Source organism: Hermetia illucens, chromosome 2, assembly GCF_905115235.1.
Source record: "Hermetia illucens chromosome 2, iHerIll2.2.curated.20191125, whole genome shotgun sequence".
NCBI classification, from domain to species: domain Eukaryota; kingdom Metazoa; phylum Arthropoda; class Insecta; order Diptera; family Stratiomyidae; genus Hermetia; species Hermetia illucens.
The window spans coordinates 85,562,136-85,586,153 of NC_051850.1; the positions used below are offsets into that span (position 1 = coordinate 85,562,136).

Here is a 24,018-nt window from a genome sequence, read left to right on the forward strand (position 1 = left end):
ATTAAATGGGTTTCAAGTAAGATACGCCACCGATTTCACTTCACCTTTAGTCGCTCACAACCGTTTCACATCTTACCAATTTCGTTCACCATTTGGTGGGATGGTAGCAATTGCGACTCCCTCATATACAGTTAATCAAATTTAGGCATGTGAGGTACCAAATAGAAGGTCTCGATTAGGACTTTTCGAAGCTAGTCTTGGTTTTGATATCAACCTTAGAAGGGGTAATGCGGTCATCCCCAAATTTTATTTTGCAATACAAAATTTGAAATCCCTGAAATACCACCCATACCAATACCTACCCACATAACGTTAGCAAAAGTATATTATTATATACATTTTTTTTTTTTTAATTTTGTTCAATCCCCTGTTAAGTTCGTCCTAGAATAATGGAATATAGACTTTGAAATGGGGGATATACATATGGTGTACTACGAATTTTGGTGAAAATCTTACTATTACCGAGGAAATTACAATCTCAATCTCTCTCTTGTATAATTTTATTACAATCCAAAACCCTAAATGGAAATATCACACTATAGTAAATAGTCTGTTATACTGCGTTCAAATGGAGTAGTTCTGCACTCAAATATTCTTACACGAAAAGTACACAAAATCTTTTATATCTGAAACGAGACCCTTTCGGTTTTCGGCTTGCCTGGGCTTTCTTACAGTGGGACGTCCAGCGTTCTCTTGCTAGAGAAGCATCCCTGCTGCCACATTGGTTTAACTCATCAAGAGCATGGAGATATCAATAATACAACCAATATTTGAATCCTTGTTACTGGATTTCGCTCGAAACGTCTCACCATAGGGTCAAAGCTCTTACTGTACAAGACTATAATCTTGCCGAGAGAAGAATCCTCCAAAGAATTTTTGGCCCTCTACATGAGAATGGATGAACGACGAAAACTATGAGCGATACGACGACCGTCTGATTGTGGATAAAATTCGGCTCAATAGGTTACAGTGGGTGGATCACTTCATCCGTATGGATAAGGACGATCCAGCTATCCTCTATGGAAGAAAAAGAAGATGAGGCAGACCCTGCCTGAGATGGACCGATGACACCAGACAGCTTTTAGGGATATCGAATTGGTGGACATCTTTGCAAAACCCCGGTGTCTGGAGTTCCTTATTAAGGTAGCCCTAGACCGGATACCGGTTGTTGCGCCGTTGATGATGATGATAAAATAACTTCAATAACTGAAACAAGAGCTTTTAGGCATTTTTTCAGCGGGATAGTGAAATTTCAAAATCTTATGCACTTTCAAGCAAAATGTAATTACCAATATAAAACATGTAAAATTTCAAGTCAACCGATCAAGATTTGTTTGAGTTATGAATTCGGCCAACTTGAAAAATGTGGTTTCGAAAAAAAACTTGTTTGAAGTTATCAGTGTGTATGTTACGCATTGGTCAAGAAGAGTTGTATCGAAGTTCAAAACAAAAGCATTTAGATATTCCTACCATCCTAATCCTTTGAGTATGTCATTCTTAAGGTGTTAGGGCATTCTTTCAGCACATAGTAAAAGATGGATTTTTAGAAATTTCTATAGCGGCCTTACCCCTCAAATATGTACTTCAACATTATAAGATATAGTTATGAATCCAAAGTCATTTTATATTCGACATTAAGTAATTAAGTAATGCAATGTTTTCATTTCTTAATCTTGAATATTTTGGTACCGATGATTCGATGATTTCCGACAGAATGGGCATATTAGAGCGATGGGTTGAGTACTTTGATGAGCTACTGAACAACCAGAACATCGGCGAGTTGGAGGTCCCGCCAACTGAAGACGACGGACAAATACTGCCACACACTGCTTAGGAGAAACAGTCTGTGCAATTCATCGGCTAAAAAACCATAAGTCACCAAGAGCCGATGGAATTACAGCCGAATTGGTTAATTATGGTGGTGACCAGTTACACCAAGTGGTTGATCAACTTGTGCTCAAGGTGTGGGACAGCGAATCAATGCCTGACGATTGGCAAAGAGGCATTATCTGTCTCATACATAAAAAGGGAGATATCACACAGTGCAGCATTTATAGAGATATCACGTTGCAGAGTACCGTCTAAAAGATATACTCCGCTCTCTTGCTAGGCCGGATAGCCCCATATGCCCAGAACAACATTGGCCCATACCAAAGCGGCTTCACTCCAGGCAAATCAGTAACAGATTAGATTTTCTCTCTGTGGCAAGCGATGGAAAAACTGTTGGAATATGGACCAGTTGCACCATCTATTCATCGACTTCAAAGCCGCCTATGATAGCATAGCCAGGGTAAAACTGTACACGGCCATGAGAGAATTCGGTATCCCGACGAAACTAATAAGACTGACTAGGCTGACCCTGACCAATGTGCGAGGCCAGATAAAAGCAGCTGGATCACTCTCAAGACCTTTCGACATCAACAACGGTCTACGACAAGGGGATGCGCTATCATGCGTCCTCTATAACCTGGCCCTCGAGAAAGTGATCCGTGATGCTGAGGTAAATGCAAGAGGTACGATCCTCTTGAATCCACCCAACTGCTGGCCTATGCTGACGACATTGATATCATGGGAAGAACCACCCGAGACGAACAAACTGCCTTCATCCAGATCGAGCAGGCGGCGCGAGATCTTGGGCTGCACATCAATGAAGACAAGACAAAATATATGGTGGCAACGTCAGCACCGAAGACGAATCAACCAACAACATCAAACCACACTGGTCAAACACGAAGCAGAATAAGGATAGGAAAATACAACTTTGAGACCGTTGACAATTTCTCCTATCTAGGGTCGAAAATCACAACCGATAGCAGTTACGATGATGAAATCCGCGCACGGTTGTTGTCAGCCAACAGAGCCTATTTCAGCTTACAAAGACTGTTCCGCTCGAAACGTCTCACCATAGGGTCAAAGCTCTTACTGTATAAGACTATGATCTTGCCAGTCCTCATGTATTCCTCTGAAACTTGGGTTCTTAGCAAGAAAAATTGCAAACTCTTGGCCGCGTTCGAGAGAAGAATCCTCCGAAGAATTTTTGGCCCCTTACGTGAGGATGGATGATTCCGTAGCCTACACAATGACGAAATCTGTGAGCGGTACCATGACCGTCAGGTTGTGGATAAAATCCGGCTCAATAGGTTACGGTGGGCGGGTCACTTAATCCGTATGGATGAGGATGATCCCACCCGGAAAGTCTATAAGGGCAATATGTATGGTAGAAAAAGAAGACGAGACAGACCCTACCTAAGATGGAGCGATGGCGTAGGTCAGGACGCCAGACAGTTTTTAAGGATATCGAATTGGTGGACCTCGGCGCAAAACCGGTATGTCTGGAGTTCCTTATTAAGGCAGGCCTAGACCGGATACCGGTTCTTGCACCGTTGATGATGATGATGATTCGATGCATATACATATATGTATATCAATGCACCACTCCTCTTAAGTTTGGATGCGCTCTTGCTTATCATGGCAGTGGAATGCTACGCAATGTAGACTAGGGCTAATCAAATAGTTCTGGGACGCCGCTTCTATTTCAAGAAAGCCACCTGGAAATCTGCTTTCAGAATGATCTTCTAGCGACTTCGTTGGCCTTCTTCATTTTTGGCCCTATTCAATGAGGACAAAAAGCATGCCCAGGAACACTGTCATGGTGCAACACCAACAACGTATCAACGTAACAGAACCGATGATTTCCTTCTGGTTAAAGAAGCCGGCGAGCATGAGCTTCACATGATATTTCCCTTCGCCAGCTTTTTTGGCCGGGAATAGATGCGGGTCTCCCAATGTAATGATTGGGCCTTTGCTTCCACTTCGTAACCTTAGCACCATGTTTCCTCAGCGTTAATTTTCTTCACAAACCTGTTTTTTAGATCTTCAGTTATAAGCCTCAGACTTCGGTAGATAAGCAGGTGACTAATGTGTTAGACGGAGTATAGAATTATGATCGCGTGGTTAGGAGTGAATTTTGAACACATTGATTCTTGTTTTTCTAGAATTTTAGCAGTATTTTTGGGTTAGAATAAGGTTAATTTATCTCTAAAGTACCCGCACGTTCGAGGAACCGTTTAAGGGACATTACGTCCCCGGAAGATGTACTCCGAAATAAATGAAGACTAGTACGTAAATCACCACGATTTACCATATATCCAAATCCCAGCCGTTATCAATCGAAATTAAGATCGAAACTGCAGCAGAAAAGGTAAATAATCCGTCAATTATCTTTCCCAATTTATCAAAAGCTTCAATCGACACTACCATGACTGAGCTGAACATTGTAACTTATCACGAGAAATACACCAGCATGGGACCCAAACTGTTTATGTACTAAATTGATTACTTTAGCCATGTTCACAGATTTATAATAGGAAACAAGTCGGGAAACTGGAAGCTGGACGCTTCAAGAATGAAAGGTTTTGTGTATTTCTTTTGTGAAAACATTTGAGAGGATATTTTCGCGTGGTATTGAATGTGACCTACTTTAACTTTGTTAGTAATAGTACGATTTCCCCCAGGCTTGGTAGGATCATGCTCTAAGTTATATCCTGTATCCCTACAAAAATTTCATGATTCTAGGATGAACTTGTGGGATAGACAGACACAAAACTTTAAAAAGCTGCATTTTTATACATTCCAAAAAGCAAATAGACGTCCTCTTAAAATTCTGCTATCGGGGCTTCATAACATTCTAGTTAAAGATCTAGTGGTAACGCTAAAGAACCATTACCAGTAGCTATACAGATGCTAAAAATTTTACGTTGTGATGTCAAACTTATTATATCTTATCACTCGTACAAGGTACTGCAGTTGTCGGAATTACGAAAAGTTACAGCCATTTACCGTACTATCGTTGGAGCCATCACAGTCGTTCTGGTGGCGGTTTGACACAATGCCAAATTTCTGAAAATGATCATAGCTCAGAAAAATGTCCCTTAGCTATGTTACATTGGGTGTTGAAGAAATGCAACAACAGTGGTGACACAAATCTCCTTTCTCCTGCCAACAAAGCGTGGTAGTCTATTCGCATGTGAAGATAAGCATGAACAATTTAGTTTACTTGTTAATCTCGTTTATATGGTAAGTACAGCAACGGTAATTCTTTGGAATACACAAAGTGTAAAAATCAAAAAAATTGAATCTAAATAGAATACTATTGATTTTTTCCTGAAACGTATTTGTATATACGTATTTCGCCCACAAGTGTTGCCCTACTTCGGTACCTGCTCAACTGCTCTATAAATAATAAGTTTAACATTGGGATCTTGTAATTGCTAACAGATTACTTAATTAGAGATCGTGGTGATATTAGGTGTCTAACTCTCTCAGAAGCTTCGATTGTACTTTCCCCATGTAGTGGTTCAATGTGTTCCCTTGTGGTTCCCTTAGGATCGCCAAACTCTCTTGTGCGTCCAGCATACTCCTGTTCCCGCATTTCTTGACGACGTCTACGCCGTGCTATCATTGATCTCAGCGTTGTACTCTTCTTATTATTCTTCTTTACTGTTTCCGCTTCTCTCTCCTGCTCTCCACAGCGTACCGAGACCAGTTTTTAAGGTTTTGTGTAAAACAAAACCTTATTAGAATCGATTCGATGTCTGTCTGTCCGTCTGTCTGTCTGTCTGTCCGTCTGTCTGTCTGTCTGTCTGTCTGTCACAGCCGATTTATTCGGAAACGGCTGGACGGATTATCACGAAAATTGGTAGGAGTATGTGTTCTACCGTTCCCTTGACATGCAGCAACTGACGCCATTTTGTGTTAAGTTTAGGGGGGCTCCCCATACAAGTGAAAGGAGGGTGCAAAATTTTTTTTTCACAGAATATAGCCATGTGGGACATCAAATGAAAGGTCTCAATTAGCACTTTTCGAAACTGGTTCAATATTTGATATTGGGTGAAACATAGGGGAGTGAGGGCTCAAAATATGACCACCAAAAAGTGTAACAGGTCTCGTTCTCAGAACCTATTCAACCGAAAAATCTGAAAAAAATCACAGTGATGCATCTCTACGAAATCTAGGCCTCAAAATATGTCCAGTTCCGATATCTGCACAAATAAAGTTAATAATAGTATATTTCCACATTTTAGAAATTTACCCGGCACCCCCCTTATGTTCATCCCAGAAGTACAAAATTTGGCGTGCGTATAACGAAGAACATAATGCATAATTTGGTCAAGGTTGAAGAAAATCCAATTATTATTAACAAAGTTATAGGGGGTAAAACTTTACAATTTTTTATGAATTTCGTGCACTCTACAACTTGCATGACGTCATCATCACATATCAATTCGTCAATAGCACAACGAAGTAAGTTCGTATGAATTGGGTGGAGAAGGATTATTTTGGTTTAGTTTTTTAGTCATTTGTATATGAATACATGAATTATTCCAAGGAGACATGCCAATGGACTTTGCGGGTAGTGCCTAATTCAGATAGATATAAGAAATAAATCGGAAATATGGGTACGATCAATTTATATACGTGCATATATGTGTACAGTATTCGAAAATAGGCAGTTTGTTTGTTTAGGGTGAGCGTAACATCTACGGCTGCAATATGTACGTATGTCTCGTAGTTTTGTAGCTGTATACGGATAGAAAAATGTGCGTTGAAATTTCTTAGGTAAGATGAACACAAAACCTTTATACCCGAAGCGCGAGCTTCCGGTATTCCGACTTGTTTAGTTTATCCTGTGTAGCACTTCTCATAATCTGGACAAATCTTTCTGCACTGAGGAGCACAGTGAATCTATGGAATTTCTCGCATTGGATCTTTACAAAACTTTCGATTCAGTATGGCACCAGGGGCTCATATACAAAGTCATATCTTTTGGTTTTCTCGTGCATTAATTTCATCCTTCCTAATACACCGCACCTTCAAAGTTCAGATAGGAGGGGCTTATAAGGCTGTTAAAACGATCCTAGCTGGGCCACTACAAGGTCCCTTAGCCTGCTATTATTTATCATGTCCATTTCAGATGTTCTTGTTAACTCCGATATTGGCATAACAGTGTTTGCTAATGACACGTGGATTTATATTCGATTTTAGATAACCCAGAAATAATACTTAGATCTCTCAAAGCCCAGCTGGAAAGATTATATCAGTATTAGTTTAAATGCAAGATTAACGTAAACATCGAAGAAACGCAGGCAGCGTACTTTTCCAGAAGAAGGAAGCAATCAAAGCTACCAAGTAAGGATATTATGTTTCTGGGAAAGACTATTAAATGTTAAAATATTTTCCCTATCTCAGGGTAGTTCTAGACAATAAGAAAACTTGTAAGCACCACATTGATACCATATGTTCTAGAATGTCTATCAGGATCTAAGTTGTCACTAGAGAATACACTATTAACCTATAAAATGAAAATTCCGCCAGTGATATCCTTCTGCGTGCCATACATGCAAAAGGAAGGTGTACAATCTTTTTCTACCAAATATAGTAATACGACTAGTACTTTTTAATGATGGCCTGAGTTCTGGCAAGGAAGGAGGCTGGGGATTAGAAACTGGTAATTTCTTTCTTACCCTACCGAAAAATCTGAAAAAAACCCGCAAAGCTTCTATTATATGGTGCGTAGGCTCCATCCTTCCATACCGATAACTTTGCAAATAAAATTAATAAGTGTATATTACTACTAAGTTTTAGTAATTGACTGCGAAATTCCTTTTAAGCCAATCGTGGTATCATGAAATGCAGTAATACAGATTAAAGTATAGAACATGATACTACCCCGTTTGGTGGAAATCGCACTATTACTAACAAAGTTATAGTATGTCAAAGTTGTCGCTCCAGTGCAAATAATAAGACCTTGAATGTCAGTATCACGATAAAATGAATATTCTGACAATATATGCATATGCATTGCGTACTAGGAACAAATAGAACTTCCACTGAAATATATTTATGAAGCGTTTAGCTTCCGGTTTTCCGACTTGTTTGAATTTATTGGCACGAATCTAATGAATTGGAACTTGCCGATTAACTATACCGTTTTTTTAAATCTTTGAAAACATTCGTGATACTTGGAAATAACTCTACAAATTCAAACATTCATCCTCAGAAGCTTTTTGCAACATATAAATATGAAGAGAAGCACTGCTCTCGTGTATCACAAACAAATTCATCATCATCAACGGCGCAACAACCGGTATCCGGTCCGATAATGCCTTAATAAGGAACTCCAGACATCCCGGTTTTGCGCCGAGGTCCACCAATGCGATATCCCTAAAAGCTGTCTGGCGTCCTGACCTACGTCATCGCTCTATCTTAGGCAGGGTCTGCTTCGTGTTCTTTTTCTACCGTAGATATTGCCCTTATAGACTTTCCGGGTGGGATCATTCTCATCCATACGGATTAAGTGACCCGCCCATCGTAACCTATTAAGCCGGCGTCAAAGCTATTCTTCAAAATGCTAAAAAGATGTCAATGGACCAAAAAGTTCAGCTGGTTAAATTTCAAACAAAATTGTATTAATTTATGTTGTTGTTGACAAATAACGGAACAATATTTGGGAAGCTATCAAATTTATCACGGTAGCAAAAAGCTTTTGCAGTTAGGATTGGGAATCTACTGAATTAACCTTGAAATTTACAAAAACCGTTTCCTTTCACCAATGTGTGCTTTTCAACGTGACCATAGAACTAATAATAATAATCGATAACGCAACGTGACCTAGGGGACACTAGGCGGCAATATGCAGTGCGCTCCCCTTGGTATTGTATCCTTGATTTGATTCAGGTAACCATCCTGCCTCGATAAAAATTGCTCCACAGCCCAGGGCCATCCGGTCAATTAGAGTAAAGATATCAAAATTTAAAAAAAATATTAAATTTCTGCCTGTAGGAAGAAAGATCGAGAATGAGCCCATCAGGAGCAGGCCACTATCAAGTGAAACTGTAAATACATTCTCTTTTGACTTATAGCGTTGACTGTAGGATGTAACTTGTTCCGAACTTCCTATTAGAGGGATTTTCACATATAACCTGGGGTCCCTTTCGTTATTAATGCATTAAAAGCTAAATCCTATGCTTCCATCTATGCACTACTAAAACAGTACATCAAATACTCATTTAAATACAGCTGTTCTTGTCTCGAGGAAAGCCCTCCTCGAGTAAGTCTCGATTATTTGCTCGTACAACTTTTTACTTATGTATGTATTATTGTACATTATTCAGTTGTCAAGAAGTTCTTACGGCACCCACAAGTTGCTGTGCGGAAAACACAAACACTCATTCCCTCTTCCAAGGAATTATTTACGCTCTCAGGTTTTTTTCGAGTTCTGAATTTTACATTCAGCAAAATAAACTTGAAGAGTCTCTGAGGAGTTTTTCCCAGAAATCATTTACAATGTAGAACGGCTACAGATACACGAGTTGATAGCTGAAAATGCTTAATATTGCCAGATTTATCAAGGCAGCTTGTTCGCAGGAAGTCCAAATGGAAGTGCAGCGTAATACACTGGAAGCTGGAGTTTTTTCCCGAGAACTCCTGCGGCTACGCGGAGAAAACAAGACAGCAAATTAGTATTCATAATAGCGCCAACGCTATAACAAAGTGAAATGAATCAAATTGCAATACCATATTTGACTTAATTTTAGGAATTAGTTTACGGAGCAGTATAGTATTGACTTCAGCTTTCTGCTTTCACGGTAGCATCTTTCTTGCTTCTGTTCATTATAAATTAAGCTGAATTTTTGGAGACATTTATTTGATTCATATTTTCTTCCACTTAGAGTAAGTAACTTGAAATTCCACAACCACTAGATCTATTATCTAACTCGTCATCAGAACATGCACTAATGGAATTCATATTGTTAGGCAAAAATGCTTGCGGAGGAAGGAGGTTCTAAGAGCGACATTCCATTCTTCATTTAAGAAGTGAGACTCCAAATATCACTTGATGAAAAGTTGGCTGTTGGGTTCGGCTTTCTGCATCCAATAATATGCAGGGAGGAGACGATCACACATTTATTATGCAGCTGTCTTACTTCTTCGGAGAATCATTTTGCGAGAAAAGTATGCACCTTCTGCCTTTATGAGACACAATAAAAGACAACTTTGAGCTACTGTAACTTTATCAATACCATTTTGATGGAGCTTGGGGATGTCACGCTTCATACTACTAGGACAAACAAACAAAGGCTTTTCAAATCAATTTCCTGACAAAATTGTAATATACTATCATTAACTTAACGTGAGTAGGTATTGGTATGGATTCTGAGAATGGACTCATTAAAGACGTTATCATTTCCGAGAGACCTTCCCCCTTAAGTTCCACATAGAACGATAAAACATTGTATGCGCGGCCGTTCATAGTGTTAATCAGTATAACCGTTTCTAAGAAAAGTCCTTGTAGCAGACAGACGTACAGACAGGAAAACCGTAAACCCAACAATAAACAGTTTTCTTTTACAGAAAACCTTAAAGAATAGGCACAATACCTTCCGCATTACTAAGGCCCATACCTAATGACCGTTACGTGGATTTCGTTCTCATTCCAAATATTTCCACCGAATTTTGTAACGATTAACAATAATAATATGAACAGTGAATCTATAAGCTGACTGGGTTTTGTTTTTAATGAAAACTTTGAAAAGGACACTTATCGCTATTTGCTCACATAAACCAAGAAAATGCTTTTTGATGCAGTTACCATTTTGGTGCGTAACCTCTAATGCTTACCCCATATCTGTCTTGCAGAAAAGAATAAAATTAGATAAAATACGAGTAGGATCTGTCGTATAAAAAACCAATGAATACTAAACGTTGATGCCTCGAGCTATGCAGCTCTACCTCAATACTAATCATATGAGAAAAAATGGGCATATGAAATCGCTATCAAGAACAACCGATAAACTACTATTGGGAAAGGTTTGTTTACCCCTAATGCCAGCCCAGCATAGACGAAATACAGGATTGTATCTTCTACTTACTTATGGATTTCATGCTTGTGGATTCAGGTCGAATGTAATATCCATAAATCGATAGGAATCCTTGATATCATTAGCTCGAGCACAAAGTCCTAATAAACCATTTACGAGATTATTTCGTTTTATTTGCAGCGCCCGAAGTTATGATAGTCGATGAATATGGAACTGCCCTGCAGGAGAAATACTACGAAATCGATTCTACACTCCAGCTCTCTTGTATCGTCCGAAATGTGGTTATGTCCTCATCGGTTGTCTACTGGAGCCATGGAGACCAAATTTTAAATTACGATACGACTCGAGGCGGTGTAAGGTAAGTGGGGAAGGGCACCATATACATATGTGCATAGAAATTCCCTCAGGAAAATAGGGTGTTTTTATACAACGTATGTGGTCCGTGTACTCTGTTAGAAATTCTTTATCAAGGACGAATATAATACATATATATGACGATTGATTTTAACATAATGTCTTACATAAAAGACCTCCAGATTTTAGGACGCAGCTCTTCGTTTATTCTTATATTTAGTGGTTAACGTCAATTTTGCACAAATGTCGTCTGTATTCCATTAACATATGGAAGTTAGATAATGGTCGAACCCATAGACGAATATTATAATTTTTTACCATATAATGCTCACATCTAGTATTGAACTTGTTGTGAGGGCGAGGGAACAATTAACCTGTTATCGTTCTTAGGATGCCAAGAGCAAAGCAATTAAGGTAACAGTATGCGATATCAGCACCCACACAATACGTATAATAAGCTAGTGGCAATATCAATAGAGGAATATCAAAGTTACTCAAATATGTCGCGAAAACAGAACTGCAGATATTCAATGTGACTATTGGACTCACTTTCACCAATGCATCCACCGCACACTCCGTCATTCCCATTTAAACAGTCACAATTTTTACACTGATCATTTTCATTTTTTGTCTGTGTCCAGATAGCTGAGTGGTTAGAGCACAAGATACCAGTCGACTAAGCTGTGAATGAGTACCTGAGTCAAATCAGGGTAATAATCTCAGGCGAGCGCAATGCTGACCATATTGCCTACTACAGTGTTCTGTAGTGTACCGTTATGGTCTTGAATGAAATGCTCTAACACACTTCAAGACCCTGATCCAATATGGACTGTTGCGCCATTTTCTCCGGAAGTGTCAGACGAGAGCTCTCTAGCCAACTTTTAGCAGCACTGATTGCTTCGCCTAAGTATAACTCAGCATCTTCGAGATGTTTTGCGACAACATGTTGTCAGCGTAAGTCATCCCCGTGGCTCCCCGGAAGGAGAGGATTAACTACATCGTTGTACATGATGGTCCACAGCAGTGGGCTCGATACGGAGCCCTGCGGGACACCCGCGGAAATAACGTACTCCTGGGGTCCATCATCGGTGTCATACCAGAGCCCCCTTTCAATTAAATAACTATCGACGATAGCAGCGAGATAGGCGGGAATACTTACCTTCGCTAGGGATTCCCTTATTAGATTGCAATTGGCCGAATTGAATGTATTTTGTACGTCCAGGGTTACTTCCAAGCAATATTTGCTGGTACTACCCTTTCCGTGAATTGCATCTTCGGCCAAGTCAGTAACCAATTTGATGGCATCAATGGTTGATCTGGCTTTATGCAGCCCATTATTATTATTTTGTTAAGGGAAAGTCGCACCGCGTCCTTGAAGAACTATTGTGCCCCTTTTACTGGTTATAGTGTACCTGTTGATCATAGTATCTATGCAGCCCATACTGCCGATCTGAAAGGTCGCCTTGGCTCTCAACAACCGGGAGTAATCTATAATAGATTACCCGCACTAACATTTCCCTCACAGTGTCGAAAAGGCATGTGGGTTTGTATGAGGATAATTCACCTGGAGGTTTAACAGGCTTAGACAGAAGTACCAACTTCTTCTGCTTCTATGCCGCTGAAAATATCCACCCGGATATGCACGCTCCGAACATGTCCGGTTTGGATTTCACGGCAAGCTTAAGGTCATTTTTCAGTACTCCGTCCAGGCCCGGCACTTTATTGTTTCCTATTCTACCGCAGATCTCCAGCAGTTCGTCTCTGGTGACTGCGGAATCGCCGTCACATTCAGAGGTGGTTGAAATGTGTCGGTGCCCTCCTCGGAGAATAACCCTTGGATGACTTTCAGCAAGAGGGGAGGACACATGATCTGAGCACATGAACGGCTTCTGAGCCTTCCTACCACGATTTTATAAGCACTGCCCCATGAGTTTACGTCTGGTTCTGAACAGAGCTTCCTAAATCATTTCCACTTGCTTCGCTAGATGACGAGCTTGAGGGTTTTGCGGGCTACCTTATAGGCGCATTCTTTTTGCCCCTGATCAACTCAACTAACCGCCCTCTGAGCCACTATTACCGTTCGGTGGCAAGCTGATCGAAGGCTGCCCAGTTCAACATTCCACCAGCAGTTTGGTCTTCTACTGGGAAATGAACACCTCATAGGCATGGACGCGGTACTTGCTTCAGCGATGCATTCGGCCACCCGCATCGCTCTTTCTGTAGAGGTGCCTGTTTTATCAGATTGATCTAAGCACACCTCTATGAAGGTTTGCTCATCCAAAACCTTAGGAGACCAGCCTGAAATCTTTCTAGCTTTCGGGCATGATGGTTATTCGACCTGCTTGGGCTTTGCATCGCTGGCCGACTTTCCTACATTTTTTGTATGCTTTCCTCCTTCTGAACTATAATTGCTGGTTTCTAGAATTGCCTGTCCGCCTTTTTTTCTCTTAGTATTATTTAAAGGATCCCCCTCTTTTTCGTGCACTCGTTTATTTCGCCGTAATTTGATGACAGTATGGTTAGGCGTCACTTGGGTCACTTGTGACATTGTCGGCACAGCGGGATTCAATGTATCCTTAGTATTTTTTTCCTCCATCAGCGTTCTATTATCAAGGACTCTAAGAGCCCTCACCACATTTCTTTATAGCTTGGTGCACGTTATGCTTGCCCTTGATAAACTCGGAACACTCCCCAAATGCCCCAAGCTGCATGAAAGGTGATTCCTCCGGATCGGGACTCTGTTCTCTATCAGCTCCGACTAGGTTACTTCTTTTGTAAGCTTGACCTTGCATGTACCTTGTCCTTTATCGTCTTTGGTATTGCTGGAGATCTCATAGTTGACGAGCTTCTATTGAATGGATCCCTTTCTTGGTCCTGGAGTACCTCTTGCTGTCGCGCATCTTGAACATATGCGGTGGGTATTATACAGTTTTAGCCGTCCAACGAATTGCCTTCAGTTCATCTTTGTTTGGCTTTGTCACCGGTGTTTTTGGTAAGGTAGTACTTTGCTTAAACACCTCCGTGGCACTACGCTCGAGGGATATCGACGAACGGAAGCCTGCTTGCTCACTCTCAAAAGTCTCCGAGCCCCTATACCGTATGTTTCCTCCTTCTTCCGCCTTCCATGGTGGTTTTATGTTCTGGGTATCCTTTCCATCGCCATTTTGGTCCACGCACCAGAGATGAGCAAACACTAGCCCATACACAGTCAAAAGAGGAAGTACTTAAACACTTATTTACAGATTAATAGGTATGCTCCTATTCGCCAGCAGGAGTCACGAATGATGGGAGATCTAACAACCCCTCACGGGCTGTCTGTCTGTCCGTTCGTCTGTTCGTCTGCCCGTCTGCCCGTTTGTCCTCTTTTTTAAGGTTTTGTGTGAAACAAAACTTTATTAGAATCGAGACGGTGTCTGTCTGTCCGTCTGTCCGTCTGTCTGTCTGTCTGTCTGTCTGTCTGTCTGTCTGTCTGTCTGTCTGTCACACCCAATTTATTCGGAAACGGCTGGACCGATTGTCACGAAAATAGGTGAGAGTATGTAATCTGGTGATCCCTTTACATGCAGTAAGTGGCGCCATCTTATGTTAAGTTTAAGGGGGGGCTCCCCGTACATGTGAATGAAGGGTGCAAATTTTTTTTTCACAGAATGTTACCATGTAGGGTATCAAACGAAAGGTCTCAATTAGTACTTTTCGGATCTGGTTCAATATTTGATATTAGATAAAACATAGGGGAGTGAGGGTTCAAAATATGACCCACAAAAAGTGTAACAGGTCTCGTTCTCAGAACCTATCCAACCGAAAAATCTGAAAAAAAAAAAAAATCTGAAGTGATGCATCTCTACGAAATCTAGGCCTCAAAATATATCCGGTTCCGATATCTGCACAAATAAAGTTAATAATATTATATTTCCATGTTTTAGAAATTTACCCGGCACCCCCATCCCAGAAGTACAAAATTTGGCATGCGTGTAATGAAGAATATAACGCACAGTTTGGTCAAGTTTGAAGAAAATCCAACCATTATTAACAAAGTTATAGGGGGTGAAACTTTACAATTTTTTGTGAATTTCGTTCACTCTACAACCCGCATGACGTCATCATCAGATATCAATTCGTCAATATCACCACGAAATGAGTTCTTACGAATTGGGTCGCAGACAATTATTTTGTTTTAGTTTTTTAGTTATTTGTCAACCAGACATGTGTGTATGTAGGTATATAATATATGCGTGCTAATGAACTTTGCGGGTAGTGCCTAATTCAGTTAGATATAAGACGTAAATCGGAAATATGGGTACGATAAATTTAGATACGTGCATATATGTGTACAGTAGGTAATAGGCAGTTTGCTTGTTTAGGGTGAGCGTGATATCTATGGCTGTAATATGTACGTATGTCTCGTAGTTTGGAAAAATATGAAGGATTATGTTGGATTTGTAGCTATATACGGACAGAAAAATGTGCGTCTCTTATATAAGATGAACACAAAACCTTTATACCCGAAGCGCGAGCTTCCGGTATTCCGACTTGTTTTTTGTAAGGAGTTGGAAATTTTCAAAAGACTCTGCCCTGAGGATGTCGCTTTCCTCACTTCTTTTGCTTTTCGCAGTTTATCCTAAATTACTACGATCATGGAATTGCTCACATCCCAGTCCTCCTGGCAAGCCACCATCCTCCGGACAAAATTTTCCGGTGATAGCACTTCACTTGGGTCCATCATCGGTATTATACCACAGTGTTCCCTCTTGCAAGTAGCTATCGATAATAGCGGCGAGGTAGATGGGAACACCAATCGTGCGAAGAGGCTTTCGTATAAGGTTGCAATTGGCTGAGTTGAATGCATTCCTCACATCCAGGGACACCACCACACAATATTTGTTGGTACAGTCCCTTCCGTGAATTGCATTTTCATCAATGGTTGATTTGGCTTTGGGGACCCATACTGTCTATCTGAAAGGTCCCTTTGGCCCTCGACGACTGGAAGTAATCTATTATAAATAACACGCTCCAACATTTTCCCTACAATGCCACACCAGCTTCTGCCGTTTCCATGGTGCAGGAAAGATACCCTCGGACATGCACCTTTCGAACAGCTTCGCAAACATATCCGGTCTACATTTGACAGCAAGTTTGAGGGCTTTATTCGGTATGCCGTCCAGACCCGGGGTTTGCTGTCAACTGCAGATCTCCAGCAGCTCATCCCTGGTAACTGATGGAATCGGCGTCACATTCAGGGGGCCCTGGAGTGTGTCAGTACCCCTTCTTGCTGGGGAAATAACCCCTGGATTATTTTGAACAAGAGCATGGGGCACATGATCTGCGGAGAAGACCGGGCTCTGAATCGTCCAGTCACGATTTTATAGACAAATACATTATAGGCTTTCCATCATAGTTTTGATAAATTGAAATATTTAACTTTTGTAAGAATTGACAGCTTGCATTTGCAGGTGAAAATTTGCCGAATGTAAAATATATTAAGTGACCTCTTAACGGGGTGTTGTACTGCTTCTGTAATTGATCTGCTTTTTTCTTAATGTGACAGACGAACATTATATTTATGGCTATTCACACTAGTTTGTCCTTGAAGGAATTATCAGTTGCCACGTTGGCAATCAAAGACACTTTGAAATTCAAATTTCGGTTCTCATATTTCTCTGTCAAGACTGAAATCTTCCATGCTTGAATCCTATCGAAACTTTTAATGTTTTTCAGTCAAGTCCGAAATCTTTTCTAACAGCTCTCTGCATATCAGTTGAAAATATTACTAGAATATTTATGGACGCAGCGAGAAGTAACATTCATTTCTATTCTATCATCGATGACTTACATGATTTTTAATAAAATTGAGTAAACGAACTTCCTGACATGCTTTAATAGTCATTAATAGATTCCTGTTTATTTGCAAAATTGTGGAAACTTTCCGGTGAATTCTTTTGTGTACAGCTCTAGCACAGAAGCCTAACGCGTAGAAGTGCATTACGTACTAGTGTTATCAAATAAATACTTTTTCAACGCCACATCATCCTGTTCTCGAATTTTTCCTAACATTACTAATGTCCTGTTTGATGTCTATAGAAGATATATTTCATGTAGCTCATAACAGTGATAAGGACTTCCGCTCTTGTGTGCATATCAACATATAAAAGCAAAAGATGTAAGAAACGGGAAGGATGGGCCTTCCGGCCTTCTGGTTTCTCTCCATCTTATGTGCTATTTCTCTCATTGGGTGCCAGAGGATAATGATCGGTTTACTGTGATTTTCGTACATTGAGCACGTCATCCATCTTTTCAACGTTTTACGAGCGCCGTGCTACTCTATTCGTTTATCCTTGACATCACCAAAAGACCGCGAGTAATGACTCTGAATGTGTTTATTTGTTTCCACATAGCTTTACGCTTCATAAAGTTAGATTAAGTCAGAAACAATCTCGCATTTGTGCCATCAAGTGACTGACTTACATGGTGGCACTAGTGCCTGTCTGTGCACAAAAGATTTAAGGAGGCTTTTTCTGAAGCACTTGTATATAACAGAACGCAAACGTTGGCATAAACAAGCATAAATGGAGTTATTAACGAAACCAAACTTGGTGTGGGTTCGTCAGGAAGTTGTAAAACTCGATGCTGGCACACTATATCCTTTTTGTGTTTCACTGTTTCTTCATAATGGTCTTCATTTCTTTAATTTGTGGACTAGCTTCTTATCAAGTACGCAATAATGCATTTCGATTTGAACAAATTCATAAATTCTTATATTTTCTTCTTCATTTCCCTGAAGAGCGAGGGTATCCTTTTGATGTGAGTTTGCACAAGTTTGCAAGTGGTAAAAACCACTTATATGCATAAACCTATATATTAGAATAAGCTTTCTAAGTGCATATTTATTTATTGAAGTATATTTAAATAATTTGGAGGAAAATAAAGAATTTCAAAATGATTTATAAATTTGATTGTCTTGTCCTGAAATACTCAGACCAGCTACATTTTAGTTATTGACACCTGTTCAACTTGACTTACGCTCTGAAAGGAAACTTCCATTTCCCTCGGAATATTCCTTATTTCATTGGAAGACGCCAATATTAAATGAGGATATATACAATACGTACGGATGTGACATACATGCACGAAGAACAATATACCAACCCGTAAGTATGTAGAAAGTTCGCAATTAAAAGACTCGCTGACATTAAGTTAAGGAAAATTGACTGTCAATATTGGATGCTGAAAACCTTAACTAGTCATTTGGGCAGGATTCTAATATCTTTGTTATCAAGCTCGACTTTGGCAGAAAGCCCGATAAATATTTCATGGAGAAATGTCTTCTATTTTGACACATTCCGAGTTGAAGCGAAGTAGAACAACCAGCCGAAAGTAAGAAAAAGAAATGGAATAGAGTGCAGGATATAAAATAGCAAGGACCAGAAAACAGAGTGGAACCGGAAGTCGAATGCTTCAGATTGGAGAAGTTGTGAGTAGAAATGCAAGTGCGCATCACTTTTTCAACGCCACTTAAATAACGAGTGCTCGCTCTGCAGCGTAATGTGCCGGGAATAGCTTGAAGGTGTACTCGTGACTAAAGCTAAGCAACTTTCATAAGGCTCCTATTGAAGAGCATTTACTCAAATACGCTTCTTAAGGAGCACTTGCACACATATTCTGATATGTATGTGTTCCGCTAAATGATACTACATCAATTATGGGTGATGTTTTTCTATCCCTGAATTTCAAGGTAGATACAACTGGCAGTCATTTATGCATAAACAGATGCTCATTAGAAAACGCATTTGCGTATGGTTGCTAAGTGTTTAATTATCACCCCTAATAGAATTTTTTGTTACTATTTGTTACTATTAGTTTTGTTTTTTTAAAAGCCCTGAATGCAACCTCTTTTTCAAGCGCAATTACTCAGGAAATGGTTTTTTCTAATCTGAAGTTGCAGAGTGTAAGCTCAACCATAATATTTCGTCAATGCCACATCTAAAAGGGGATTTTTCAAACTTTCTTTTTTTTTTCAAAGGAACTTTTCTCAAAATGACGTCTTTCGGATTCGCGCGAATTCTAGCTCAAAAAGTATTGAATCGATCATTATGAAATTTGACGTATGATTCTTTACAAAATTACGAAGAACATATACCAACATTTGGAATGATATTATATTTTTAAGGAAGCTGTTTTTTGTATTATATAATTACTGAAAACAAATTGTGAAAATTGAAATATTTTTCTCTAACACCTGCAAAATTTTTGAGGTTTATATTTTTAGAAAATAAGTTAGTGATGAAAAACTGAAAGCGTTTTGGTTCCAAATAAACATTGGAGTCGCTACACGTTTCGCATTTAGAGAACGCTAGTTACGATCTTCAGCGGAATATTATCACGAAACTCCGTTATTGTTGATATGAACTTTTCAAAAGAAGTTTTTCGGCGTATGACTAAAATAATGTCCAAATTTGATTAAATTCCAAATAATTCTTCACACTAAAGAATACTTGGAGAACAGTCAAGTAGGGACGGAGCCCGTTTTCAGGCGATACGTCGGCTCCCATAACTTACATAGGGATACCATCGATAACTTATTGCGGATTATTCAGTTAGCAGTATCGCAAGAAATTGGTTATTGGAAGTACGGGACCACTTTCAACCAAGTTAACCACGTGTTTGATCGCGCCACCTCTGAGCCTTGATCAAAGCCAGAACATATATGTGTGCCAATATAGTACTCCGGGCTTGAATAACAACACCACCTACAATCCCCTCTGATAGTCAAGTGAGAGTGGATACTGAAACGATTTACAATACAGCCCTCCGTAACATCTATGTATGAGGGAGAAATGGATGCTACAATAACCGCAGCTAACAGATATCCTGGATATCAAGCATCAACAAATGATCTTCACAATCACCTGAAGAACGTTATCATTTACACGGCTCAAACATACTTGGCCCCAGTCGCAAGAAAAGTCGGAGTTCGTTTGACGATGAATGTAAGCTAGCAACGGAACAGAAGAATGCCGCGTACCGAGTAATGTTGCATTCTCAAAGTACGCGGGCTTACTTATCACCAACTCAGTGGGACCGAGCAGCAACTTGATAGATGAAAACAAGTGGGAACACCCGGTATAAAGGTTTTGTGTTCATTTTATGTATAGTAAGAAACTTCAAAGCACATTTTTCTATCCGCATACAGCTACAAATCCCACAGAATCCTTCATATTTTTCCAAAAATAAGACATACGCGCATATTATAGCCATAGATATTACTCTCACCCAAAACAAACAAGCTGCATATTTCCGAATACTGGACATATATACATATGCACGTGCACAAATTGATCGTACCCATATTTTCGATTTACTTCGAGCACAAAAGCATACATATGTACATATATAACACGTATATTAAATACGATTGGTTTATCTGAATTATATACTACCCGAAAACTTCATTAGTATGCATATACTATATACTTATTACATACACACACGTCCGTTTGGAGTAATTGATATTCATATACAAATGATTAAAAAACTAAAACAAAATAATTCTTTCCGATCCCTTTCATAAGAACTCATTTCGTTGTGATATTAAGGAATTGATATGTGATGACGACGTCATACAGGTTGTAGAATGCATGAAATTTACAGGAGATGGAAAAGTTTCCCCCGCTAAAACTTTGTTAATAATAGTTCGATTTTCTTCAAACTTGACCATGTTGTGCATTATGTTATCCCTTATCCCTGTGCCGTATTTCTGGGACGAACATAAGATGGGTTGTCGGGTAAATTTCTAAAATGTGGAAATATACTATTATTAACTTTATTTGTGAAGCTATCGGAACCGGATGTACTTTGAGGCCTAGATTTCGTAGAGATGCAACACTTTATTTTTTTTCAGAGTTTTCGGTTGGATAGGTTCTGACAACGAGACCTGTTACACGTTTTGGTGGCCATATTTTGCACCCCCGCTCCCCTACTTTTCACTGGATATCAAATATGGAACCAGTTCCAAAAAGTACTAATTGAGCCCTTTCATTTGATACCCCACATGGTCACATTTTATGAAAAAAATTTTGCACGCTCCATTCACATGTATTACACTTAGCACAAAATGATGCCACTTGTTTTCTGTAAAGGGATCACACGCTCTCACCAATTTTCGTGAAGATCGGTCTAGCAGTTTGCGAATAATTCGGGTGTGGCAGACAGACAGACAGACGGACAGACAGACAGACGGACAACCAGACATCGACTCGACTCTAAGAAGGTTTTGTTTCACAGAAATCCTTAAAAAGAAAGCCTGGGAGAACCAACAGGTTTGTGAACTCGAAAAGTGCAGGTAGCAACCGCATCAGGCGCGGAAGTTTTACCAACAAATCAGCAGGATGAAGCCTCATATACCTCGATGCTCATCCTGCCGAGACAGAGGAAAATCTGATTTCCGACAGAATGGGCATATTAGAGCGTTGGGTTAAGCATTTTGATGAACTGGTCATCAACCAATTCGCCAATTGAAGACGGCGGACAAATGCGACCACAACCAAGCGTGAAGAAAAAAGTCCCTGAAATCCACCGGCCATAAGTCGCCAAGAAGCGATGCCATTAAAGCCGAATTGGTTAAATATGGAAGCGACCAATTACACCAAGTGGTTCATCAACTTGTGCTCAAGGTGTGGGACCGCGAATCAATGTCTGACGACTGGCGACGAAACCACCGTTTTAAGTGCCCTGATGCATTATGACTAGTTCAAATGATATATATCTAAAGTGGAGTAACCGGGAAAATAACAAAAAAAATCTTGCCATTGCGATGGTAGACTCAGCGGATTTTTTAAATATTATGCTGGAAAGAGGATTTTAAAAATGTACTGGTGATCGAAGCCTCCATCAATCTGTCTAACGGAAAATAAAATAAAGTCTTTCAAACTTAGCAAAGGGGGAGAAAACTTTTCCCCTTTCCATGCGCAGCATGCTTTGCAGGTATAGGCAGTAGCGAGTTTTCCGGGCATGTTCAACATGCAACATGAGTTCCCTATGAGTTGGGGTTTAAGAATACACTCAAAACCTTCCCTGTTTGTCGTAAGAGGCAACTAAAAGGGATAGACATTTTTGGGCTAGCAACCTGCAAATTTTGAAACTTATTGGTACTGAAACGTCAACAGCGCCTCGGATTGGAACTCTTCTCACGGTATCGGCCTTCGGCTATCGAAAACTGACTATGATTGGTTACTGGAATGTGCGCACTCTGCTCGATAATGGTAGCGAGGGTAAAGGGTAGAGAATACACCTCTCCCTCTTGCGACAATGTATTTTTGAACTCTATGACCTCAGTCTCGGGTTGCTCTTAACGGCTACCATAAGGGGCGCTCTCTTGACCTAGAAGTCGGATTCTGACAGACTTCTAACTGCTAGATCTCGATCCAGGTTAAGGGGCATCACAATCGTATCATGCTACGCACCAACGCAGACTTCCGATATAATGGAGAAGGATGCTTTGTACGGCCAATTAAACGCCGTTAAGGGGAAGCTTCCTAAAAGTGACGTAGTGATCGTGATGGGTGATCTGAATATCAAGGTGGGATTTAACAACACCTTGCTCGGGCAAGTGATGAAAAAACACGGTCTCGGTAACCCTAACAGTAACGATGCAAGATTTTTGCAACTTCCACCGCCCCGTCATTGGTGGCACATTGTTTGAGCACAGCGCCTGCCATAAGGTCAGTTTGATTTCAACTGACTGACATCGTGTGAGCAATCAGATCGACCACTTTGCGAGTTATTTTCTGGATACGCGTAACAAGAGACGCGCTGACATCGGCATCGAAAGGATTACCATGTGATGGCCGCCTACGTTCTCTTGCGTGTTGCGCCCACAACTTCTACGAGGTTAGGGAGCTGTGACCCGCTAAGTTCAACATCGACCGCTTGTACGGCCCAGCTGTCGCTCGACAGTTGGGGAGCCATCTTCCTGATGGAGCGGCAGATCGATGAGCATTGGGCTTCGCTCTTTTGTCAAGTGCTGAATAGGTAATCGGTCACGTCTCGGAGGGGCGCTATAAAGTCGGGCTAACTACAGAATCGTGCGGATTGATGAACGGAAAAAGTTAAAGACTCTATAGACCGCCGCAAGTAATGGTGAGCGGAACGCACTCGTACTTCGTTACCGAGCGAAATCCCGAGAAGTGAAGCGTAGTGTTCTCTCTGACAAGAGGGAATTTGGTATTGCGCTGGTCAGGGAAGTGGAAGATGCCGCTGATCGCAATGATTTCAGAACTGTTAACCGCATCACGAAAGGGCTTGCATGCAGTCGGAGATCTTTTGATGGTCCTATGAAGGACGTCAGTGGTCGAATTCTAATCCACAATGATGAAGAACTGAAGAGGTGAAAGAACACTTCAGGACGGTTCTTAAGCGTATCACACCCAGTGAGGTTCCTCCTCTTGTGGATGAAATAGCTAGCCACTGTAACTTGCAGATGCATCGTTGCGTCACATCGCGGTTCCTCTAAGCAGAAGAGAAATTATTTCGACCTTCAATGCATTCAAATGGAGTAAAGCTGCGGAGCTCAACGGTCTCTCCTCAGAGTTACTAATCGCTATCCCTACCCTGTAGTCGCAAAAATAATAGCTAAAATAGTTCTTCAACCCATCACAAAACATCTCGAAAGCATGACTGATACAGAGCAAGTTGGTTTCCGCTCCAGATCCTCCTGCAGTGATCACATCAACACCCTACGGATCGAAAAAATCAAAAATTGACTGATGGTTTCGTCCAGCGTAGAGGCATC

The 24,018-nt window shown here is 40.4% G+C and overlaps 1 protein-coding gene across 1 annotated transcript in view; it reads left to right on the plus strand.

Moving 5' to 3' along the window:
• Positions 1-24,018, plus strand: part of LOC119648612 — a 472,256-nt gene that overhangs the window by 275,287 nt on the left and 172,951 nt on the right. Inside the window, exon 5 of the mRNA XM_038050381.1 lies at positions 11,061-11,238. Within this exon, the coding sequence (XP_037906309.1) occupies positions 11,061-11,238 (178 nt within the window). The remainder of the gene's footprint in view (positions 1-11,060; positions 11,239-24,018) is intronic.